This window comes from Echinops telfairi, unplaced genomic scaffold (genome assembly GCF_000313985.2).
Source record: "Echinops telfairi isolate 266 unplaced genomic scaffold, ASM31398v2 ScPeMD7_7457;HRSCAF=8495, whole genome shotgun sequence".
Lineage (NCBI taxonomy): Eukaryota > Metazoa > Chordata > Mammalia > Afrosoricida > Tenrecidae > Echinops > Echinops telfairi.
The window spans coordinates 29,794,529-29,804,113 of record NW_022111357.1 but is presented as its reverse complement, the minus strand read 5'-3'; the positions used below and the strand labels follow the sequence as shown (position 1 = coordinate 29,804,113).

Below are 9,585 nucleotides of genomic sequence, written 5' to 3'. Positions count from 1 at the left end.
TCTCCGGTTTTATCCACTCTTCTCTGGTGGGAGAAACGTGTGTAAGGAGAGGACAGAGGCTTTCACGACACAGCTCCTGAGTGCGCTCCGTGTGGCCCTGAGTGCCCTCAGACACTTACTTTGGGAGGCCCCGAGCCCCAGCAAAAGGAAACCGGCCCCTGTAATTTCCAGAGGAATCAACACAACATGTGTGATCTTTACTTGTGTTCTTGGGCTCCAGCAATAGGAAAGTTGTTTCCATCCCAGTGGCCTTGGGATGCAGAGAAGGAAGGACCGGAGGGCCCCCTTCCTGTGTCCTCCCCGCACTGGGTAGCTGCTTATCTAAGCAGGCAGCGGCTTCTGCATTCTGTGGAAATCAGCAGTGGCTATTTGAGGAGTCGGTGCCGATGCGGGCTCATCAGCACGTTCTAATCAGGGAGGCTTGTGCGGCGGTGTCTGCAGGAACTGATGAATAGAAGCAGCCCGATGCCGTTCTGGTCCGATGGTGGTGGGTGTTCTGTTTTGAATCATAGATGGCAAACCTCAAAGCGGGGTCCCTGTGGCCCTCAGAGCCCAGAGGAGCGTGTGCAGAGAAGGGTGGGGGGTGAGTCAGAAGCTCATGGGAAAGGGGGGTGGCCCTGGAGCAGGGGGGAGTCTTGTTCCCTGCTCCTTACGTCAGTGCTATTTCTGGCCTCCCCCCGGCCAGGGCCCTCATGATCTCACCTCGTTGCAGGCTTGCTTAAAGAAGCCCGGCTGCAGCCATGACCTCAAGAAGGAGGTGGAGCTTCTTCAGAGCCTGCAGGTGAGCCCACCGGTCTCGGGGCTCCAGAAGGTGGCACTGGACATCCTGGGCCTCTCGCTGTCCTGGCTGGAGGAGACAGAGCAGCTCCTAGGGGACGTCGGGGTCCAGCTCCCCAGCTCCGACAAAGGTGACTGGGCTTCCCTCCCGCATAGAGTTGCCAGACCTTCGGGTGAGGTGTGGAATCTTGTCAGGAGGGGACACCTGTGGAGAAAGGCTCCTTTGGTAGGTGGCCGAAGTCCAATCTTTTTCCTTTCTCCAGTGCAGAAGTGATTTCCCTTTGTGATCAGGGTAGCAGAACGAGACGGGACCAAGGCCAAAGGAAAATTAAATCAAAACATTAGCAGACCCCACCTCTTAGCATTCGCTTCTTTACTATTTGGGGTGTAACACTGAAGACGTTCTCCCACAGAAATAGCCACAGGATTTGGGGCAAGTTACTTAGCCTCCCGTGCCTCAGTTTCCTTCCCTGTGAAAGGAGGTTAATAGGCATGCCCACCTTCCTGGTTTGTGGTGAGGATTGAAGCACATGAACACACATGCTCTACATTAAAAAACAAAACACAACAGAAAAGCTCCCGGCCACCTGAGTCCGTGCGGCCTTGCAGTGACCTGCTGGGGCAGAGTGGGACTGTCCCTGCGACGGTTCCACGACTGTGCATTTTTACGAGAATAGACAGCCTCCTCTTTGTCCCTCGGAGCAGCTGGTGGGTTCAAACTACTGGCCTTGTCACCAGCTCCAGGAGTAGCCCACATCACCACCAGGGCACCCGTCAACATCACTGTCTGTCACGGCCCATGGTATAAAATCATGAAAGGGGTGCGTCGGGGTTGTATCTTCTCACCATACTTAGCCAATCTGTACGCTGAGCAAATCCTCACAGAATCCGGCTCACAGGAAGGAGGATGAAGCACCAGGACTGGAGGAAGGCTTATTAACAGCTTGGGGTACGAGACGACCCAACCTTGCTGAAAGTGAGGAGGGCCTGAAGCCCTTGCTGATAAAGACCAAGGGCGGCAGTCTTCACAACTCAGTGTAAGGAAGACCAAATCCTCACAACCGGACCAGCAGGCAACATCCTGATCAACGGAGAACGGATGGAAGTTGTCACGGATTTTCAATCAATGCTCATGGAAGCAGCAGTCAAGAGGATAAGAGACACATGTGCACCGGGTACATCTGCTGCACAAGACCTCTTTACAGTGTTGAAAAGCAAGGTGCACCTGGCCGAAGCCTTGGCACTTTCAGTCACCTCACATAGAGGTGGACACTGAAGGAGAGCCAGAGAAGACTCAATGGCGTTGGAGAAGAACATCGGAAGTCCCATGGACTTACAAAAGAACAAACAGATCTCTCCTGGAAGAAGTGCTGTGTAGCCAGAATGTTCCTGAGGGGCAAGGATGGTGAGACTTCATCTCATCTATTTGGACATGTTGGGTTGTCCCTGGAGAAGGACTTCATGCTTGGTAAAGGAGATAGGCCTTATGGTGAGGAGGGGCTCTGCTTTCCTTCTGTGGAGACCCATTGCTGCCTGTCGGGCAGCAGGCACCGCGGGGGGCCGAGGAAGAAAGGGGTGGAAGCAGGTAAGAATCTAGGCCATGCATGTACTGGGCTGCTATAAAATTGTCCCAACTTTGCTGTAGGTTTGAAACTTCCCGTAATCAAATCGTGTGCTAGCCCCGCCCTCCTAGTGGGAAGAGCAGCGTTGGGAGTGGCCCTTAAGCATCAAGATTCTTGGGATGTTTAAGAGGAGAATCAACAGACCTCTAAGAGAATTGCGCCTGGCGGTCAGGGACCGAGGAAGTGTCCTGCACCTTCTCCGTGTCTGGCTAGTGTCAGAGGACAGCTGTGGCTCCTCCTCTCCACTGGGTACGCTGCGTGAGGACCCAGTTGGAGGGGGGCGGTGAGCGTGCAGTGCCTGCGAGGCATCCCCAATCCCGTGCCAAGGACCAGCTGTCATGCGGACGCCTCGTCTGGAGATCGTGGCGGATCCTCGGCACCTCGAAGCACACGCGCCACACGCTGTTGTCAGACTCCATCACGTCGGACCAACGCACAGGGACCCCCGCGCCAGGAGGCGAAGCCCTGCCCGGTCCTCGCCAGTGTTGCTGCCCATGCTTGCAGCCTCTGGGTCAGTCCATCTCCTGGCAGGACATCTCAGACCCTCCGCCTCACCAAACATGATGTCCTCCTGAGAACGTGGCCCACTACGTGAGATGCGAGCCTGCCGCTCTCCAAGTCGAATGAGTTCTTTCTTCTGGCAATCCGCCTGCTTAGCCGACACTGGAATTCAAATGCATCCCAGCTGCTCGGTCCCTCGCATTCGGCGTCCGGCTCTCAGGTGTGTGAGGTGACTGAAAATACTAGGCCTGGGTCTGGCACACCTTCGCCCTCAAAGTGGCACCTTTGCTTGTTACTGCCATAAAGAGTGCTTTGACAGCAGACTTGCTGCGTGCGGTACATTGTTTGATTCTTGACGGCGGCGTGGAGTGGGCGTGGGCCCTGGACCCGAGTAAAACCTAGTCCTGAAGACCTGGTCCTTGGCAGCTTCAACGATCTCTCGATCTATCAGGACATTGCTTATCGGTCCAGTTGTGAGCAGTGTTACTTTCGGACCCAAAAGTGACCTCCATCTCCAATGGAATGGATGGAGAGTCCGTAGACAGTCCTAACAGAGACAAAGACACAAACGCCTCATCCAGAGGAGGGGGCTTCATCCCCAAGGGGCCCTGCAAATGGATGGGGGGCTGTCCCTGCCCTCTGCAGCCTCCTGCCACCAGGAGTGCTCAGGGTTTGAGCTCTGATACAGCAGGCACTTCACTCATAGCCGTTGGCTGAATGTGCGGGCCCTCCCTTGGGAAGAAATGATTGAGGGGGAAGAGGAACAGGCTCAGAGTCTCGAGGCGCCCAGCAATCAGACGATTGGCGCCCTCCAGGGCGGCACATGGACTGGACCTTCTGCGGCAATGAAGGCGCCCAGAGGAGTGATCTTCAACTCTGCTGCTTCAGCGCCCCCAACCAGATGTCCCCACGCGGTCCAAAGGGTGGTGCAGGTGGCTCTACAAATGAAAAGCAAGATGGACTATTTGTGGCACAGGGGTCTGCCCTCATTGTAGTGCAGCAAAGAAAGCAGTGGGTAGGGGGGTGGGGGCGGGGGCAGGCCTAGGGAGGAAGAGGGCACACCCCGGATGAGCTCCCCGTCACCCAGGGCTGTTGCTGGTGGAACCATGGCAGGGTGTCCCAGCTCCCAGGAAATTACGTAGGTGGACCATGGGTCCCAGTTCTCTCTTGGATCTCCATCAGTATGTGAACGGAAAAGCAGACAGGCCCCACCCCCTGTCCTGATAATACTGGAGCGGAGTTATGCACACACTGCCCCTGCCCTCCTGGCTCTCATGACCCGCTATGTCTGCAGAGCTAGCCATCTGTTTCCATAAAGACCCCTAAGCTTTCTGGTCAGCAAGTCCAGGAAGCTTGAGAAAGCCTGGCATCGGGCAGCATGGATCAGGCCCACCCTCTAGGTCTCCTGGCTGTGTAGACTCATGAGACGTGAATCACATGAAGCCGGGCGTCGGGGTAGGGAGTGGGGGGTGTCTGCAGAATCCCTCCTGTGCATGCGCTGTGGAGATGTGAGAATGAGGTCAAGAACAAGGATGTTCCCACAATACGGTCTCTCCTCTTTTGGTGCCCCAGGTGGCAATGGATGTCCTTTGGGAATAACGTTCTCCGGTGGCCCCTGAGTAGCACACACAGTTCATGGGATGCTGGACTGTTAACGGAAAGCCTGAGGCTTGTGCCCACCCAGAGGTCCCTCTGAAGAAAGGTCTGGCTCTCTGCTTCCGGAAGATCACAGTCTTTGAAAGCCCCCCGGAGCACAGTTCTGCTTGGACCTGCGTGGGCTGGACCGCACGCAGCTGTGGACTGCCGGAGTGACTATGTCTGTGTTCCCAATGCTTGGTTCTAAGAAGCCCAGAGAGGGAGGATGGAGGGCAGGGACAGGAAGGTTAAAGAGTAGAGCCCATCCCTCAGCCCCGCAGCAAGAGGGGGAGTAGATGCTAAAAGGCATTTTCTCTTTCAGTCTGTAAATCCAGAAATAATCAGGCCCAAATCAAGAGAAAGGGAAACTACAGGCCGTCTTGTTAGATGAGGAGGCCGGCCGAGGTGGTTCCGAGACAGAATTCTCAACTTCCAGGCAGGAGGCCTGCGTCTCATGGCCAAACCGCTCGTTTAACCTCACGCCCGAGCCTCGGCATCTGCCCCACGTGGTTCAATGGAGCTTCTATACTGAGACCAACTAGGAAGAAAGGCCTGGAGATGTGCTTTCAAAAAATCAGCCAACAAGACTGGCTTCTCGCCAAGCAGGAAGAACAGTGCGGTGCGATGGACGTGAGGGAGGCTGGGGAGGGGCGGGGAGGGGACGGGACGGGAGGGGCTCTGCCTTAGACCGGACGAGGCGTGTGCTGGGAATAAGACACCAACCTCTCGGTTTGGAACAGACTTCAGTCCGTCCAGAGGAAAGGTATTTTGTGGTCTCTGGCCAGGGACAGTGCCAGGGGATAGGTAGCTGAGAACAGGATGTCTCTAATGAGTTTCTCATGAGCTACTCATCCTTGATCTCAGCTAAGAGGAAAGGATCCTTATGAATCAGAACCTGTTCACCTGGTGTCTAGCAAGAGGAGATCGAAAGATAGCAAACGAGGGTGGGGATTCACCAGCCGTCACCAGAAGAGATGGCCTGTCATGATAACTTCAGTCTATCTTGAAAAAGGCACATCATTGCTTATAAATACAAAAACGCATACATCTGTAAATATATATATATATAACATACAAAAATTAGAAATCCAGAAAACACTGAGTCTTGGCCAAAATGCCTCCAAGGACGACAACAACAACAACAACACATCTTTGGAGGCCAAGTTCTGGATCAGAAGCGTGAGGAAGAGCAGCTATAGGTCCACCTTGGGGCAGATGGAGTAACCAAAGGACAGGACAGAACCCTTCGCCTCATTCACACGAAAAAGTTAATCAGTGAACATTTAAAAACCTGAAAGGACACAGGACCAATCGCTCCTATCTTCCCTATCATGAATGGTCTTCAAACCAAAACATTCAATAAAAATTTCAAAAATCAGACAATGAAAATCTTTTGCATCACAGCATGCACTGTGCGATGTGGGGGTCACCGAGCACGCTGCATCAATGGAAGCGAACAACAAAAACAAATGTGTCGGTGACATCAGGAGGCTTCAGAGAGAACGTGAGGTTCTGCAGAGCTCACATGTGGGTGGGCCCTGAGCCTCTCTCGGTTGAAGGGTGTGCTATGTGGTCCAGCTGGGGGTTAAGAAACTTACAGTGGTGTCCACGGAGGAAGCTCCATACTCCCTCCCGCCTACCTTCTCAGGCTTCTTGGACAACTGTAGCTAAGGCAAACAAAGGACTTTTGACGTTCCTCTCGGCTAGCTAGTTGTTTGTGTCTATTTCTGCAAGGTTGTGTTGCACAGAGCCGGCCCAATATATACAGTATCTTTACATGAAGGAGAAGAAACGCACATTGTCATGCAGTCATATAATATGTAGCATGTGCTTCCATTCATTTTTTAAAAGCAGCAAAGAAATGCGGATGGGAGACATGTGGCTGTTAAGAGCTTGGGGTCGGGCAGGAATGTTACTCTGATCTAGTTGTTCAGAAAGGGCACCAAGAGCACTTGACACTTTAGGATTCCCCATCCCTCCCCACCCCTGGGTTTGGATTTTTGTAACATGCCCGTGTACCTTGGTAACCAGAGATGGAAGAAAGAGATGGATTCATAATGAAACCCAGTTATGTTATAGTCGGTCACCTGAGCTAGAAACATACTCAGACACCCAGCTCGCCAGCCAGCACCCTTGGCTTCCTCTTCCTCTGCCCTTTGGAGCCCCCGTGACCTGATTCTGCGGCTGTCGCAGGCTGCAGCGGACCGAAGTCTCACACCCATCCCTGCTGACAGTTGTTGTGGTTCCAGAGTCCCCGCCATCGGGTGCACTCCGAGTCATGGTGGTCCTAGAGCTCAAGGTCAGTCCTCATCCTTCTGCCTCATCATGGCTGGTAGGTTTGAACTGACTTGGGCTTAGCAATGCAACCCATCACCCACTATACCCCAGGGCTCCTGTTTTCAAGTTGACTAGAGAAACACATTCATAACCACTCATGTGTACAAGAAAGAGCAGTATATAAAGAGTAATTGCATATTATGAAAACATCCCAGCCCAGTCCAGATCAAGTCCATAAGTCTGATATTAGCCCATAGGTCCGATACCAGTTTGTAAATTCCTCTTCAGATTCACAGGACACATGCAATGATACTGAATGCAGGAAGATCACAGGCCAGTGGGTGGAAAGTCTTGTGGATCCAGTGGCGGTAGAAGTATCACAGTGCTGATGTGGGTCTCCACATGGCTCCTCCAGCTCCAGGGCTCTGGCTCCATCAGTGTAGCTCCATGTGGCTTGTCAGCAGGAATATAAAGCAGAGAAAGTATGTGTCCCACCTCCAGGGAGGAACATAGGAGTTCCCAGAATCCTCAGGAGAAGGCCATTCCCACACAGAAGCATCATTGGCTATGAACTGATTGACAGGCTTGACTCCACCCCTTCATCAAGTTGACAGTAGATTATGTAATTAGCACAGGCTGCTTCACCTATAAAGTGCAAATGCATTCCTTGCTAGGTCATGGAAGAAGGACATTTTTAAAACTAGGAACACCATTATGGCCTTATTGTTACCTTCATCCAAATGCTTTATCTTCATGTCTTTGTCCTGCTTAAGACTTCCTAAGTAGATATATATATATATATATATTCAATTCCTGGCATTAGTACCTGATTAAAAAACAAAAAAACAAAACCTCACTGCCATTGAATTGATGCTGACTCAGAGTGATCCCATAAGATAAGATAAGGCAGAGCTATCCCTGTGGAATTCTGAGACTGGAACTCTTTATAGGAGTGGAAAGTCCCATCTTTCTCCATCGGAGTGGCTGGTGGTTTCAAACTGCTGACCTTGCAGTTAGCACCCCAGCTCATAACCACGACACCACCAATGACCCTCCCTGATGTAAAGGAGGTTCTTGGTACTTGATACCGACCACTGGCATTGTGTCCATTCTGACTCCTTGGGACTTTGTATGGAGTTTCCAGGGCTGGAGACCTTGATGGGAGCAGGCAGCCTCATCTAGCTCCTGCAGAACTTGCAGTCCACAGCCACACAGCTCCAACAGGGCTCCTGGTCACAACAATAACCTTGGTCCCACTGCTTGCTGATGACAGTTGTTAGAAAGCTGTGCCATCAGTGATGTCAGGCCCAGGAAGTGGCCTTCTGTACTCCCTTCCCAACTCTCTCTGCCCATCTTTCCGTCCTGCCCCCCTTCCCCTGTACTGTCTCCCCTCTCCTTCTCAGGGACTTTGGGCACAAGGTCCATCATCTGTGGCATCCACAGCCTTCCTAGCCTCGTAGGCTCTACTATCTGGAAAATCATATTCCTCCCTGGAACCCACTGCATCTTTATCTCCTTCACTGTTGGGTAACCGCCACAGCGACAGGCCGATGGTGGAGCGTGACCAGGCACTGCTGGGTCTGTTGTACATCAGGTTGTTATGGGCTGGGACCAACTTGACGACAACTCACAACACCATTACTCCTGTCCACACGTAAGACCTTCAAGAAGTTCTGGTTCGAACCTCCAACCAGTATGTGGGAAAAACATATTGCCGTCTGCTTTCATGACGATTCCTACCTTGAAAACCCTGCGGGGCAGTTCCACTGTGTCTTATGACGTCTCTGTGAGTTAGAACCGACTTGACAGCCTGGGTTGTTTGGGGGCGGGGGGGGGGGGGTTATTTCCCCCTCCCCTCCCTCCCAGTGTTAAGAGCTACGTTTCTTGCAGTCCTTGACCCAAGGACTCCATCTTCCTCCATCTCCAAAACCTGCAGCAAAGCTTCTCCAAAACGCTCTCTGCTTCCCGCGTCTCTGTCTCTAGGCCAGTCGCCTGCTCTCTCCTCCTCTCACTAGAACTTCTGGGATTACACTGGGCCCACTCAGTGATCTGGGATAATCATCTCCACACCGCGAGATTCCAAATTCAGTCCCAGAGGTAAAGGGCCCTTTTGCCCTAATTCAGACACCAGACTCTAAAGTCTTTAGGGGTCGTTATTCATCCTACCACATCCCCCATTCCAAAACACCCTGCCCTTGGCCTCTGTGACCCTTGCCTTCCCAGAATCCCCACGCCCAGAGTCTCCTCCACCAGCAAGCCTCTGTCTGCGTTTCCTGGGACTGCGGACACAAAGGACCACAGGGCGGCTGCCTTCGTGAGCTCAAGCCAGCGTTCACACTGCTCTGGAGGCTCCAGGTCCAGACTCAGGGTGCCTTGATTGGTCATGTTCTCTCAGAAGGCTCCCGAGGGAGATCCTTTCTCGTCGCTCCCAGCTCTTGGTTAAGCCCAAGCCTCCCAGGCATCACCCCGTGCCACGTGGCCATCTTCTCTTTGATGGGACACCACCAGGTGGGATTAAGACCCACCCCCCTCCAGTATGACCCCCTGTCAGCTTAACTACTCACACGCTAGGAGACCTTGTCTCTACACGAAGCACCAGGGGTAAGGACTTCAACATTTTTGGAGGGCAGAAGAGAACACAGCTCAATGCATAGCTCCACCCTGGATCCCTCCCAATGGGTGGTCTCTTCCTCCTCTGAGACCCACACACCCTTCACCCCTACAGCTGCCTGTGCCGTCATTCCATGTCTCCCACTGTGCAAGCGAGTCCCCC

At 53.0% G+C, this 9,585-nt stretch overlaps 1 protein-coding gene across 1 annotated transcript in view; it reads left to right on the top strand.

Annotated features, from left to right (window-relative positions):
• FHAD1 (forkhead associated phosphopeptide binding domain 1) overlaps positions 1–9,585 on the top strand; it is a 169,433-nt gene that overhangs the window by 86,606 nt on the left and 73,242 nt on the right. Inside the window, exons 12-13 of the mRNA XM_045298951.1 lie at positions 713–1,047; positions 6,729–6,834. Of these exons, the coding sequence (XP_045154886.1) occupies positions 713–1,047; positions 6,729–6,834 (441 nt within the window). The remainder of the gene's footprint in view (positions 1–712; positions 1,048–6,728; positions 6,835–9,585) is intronic.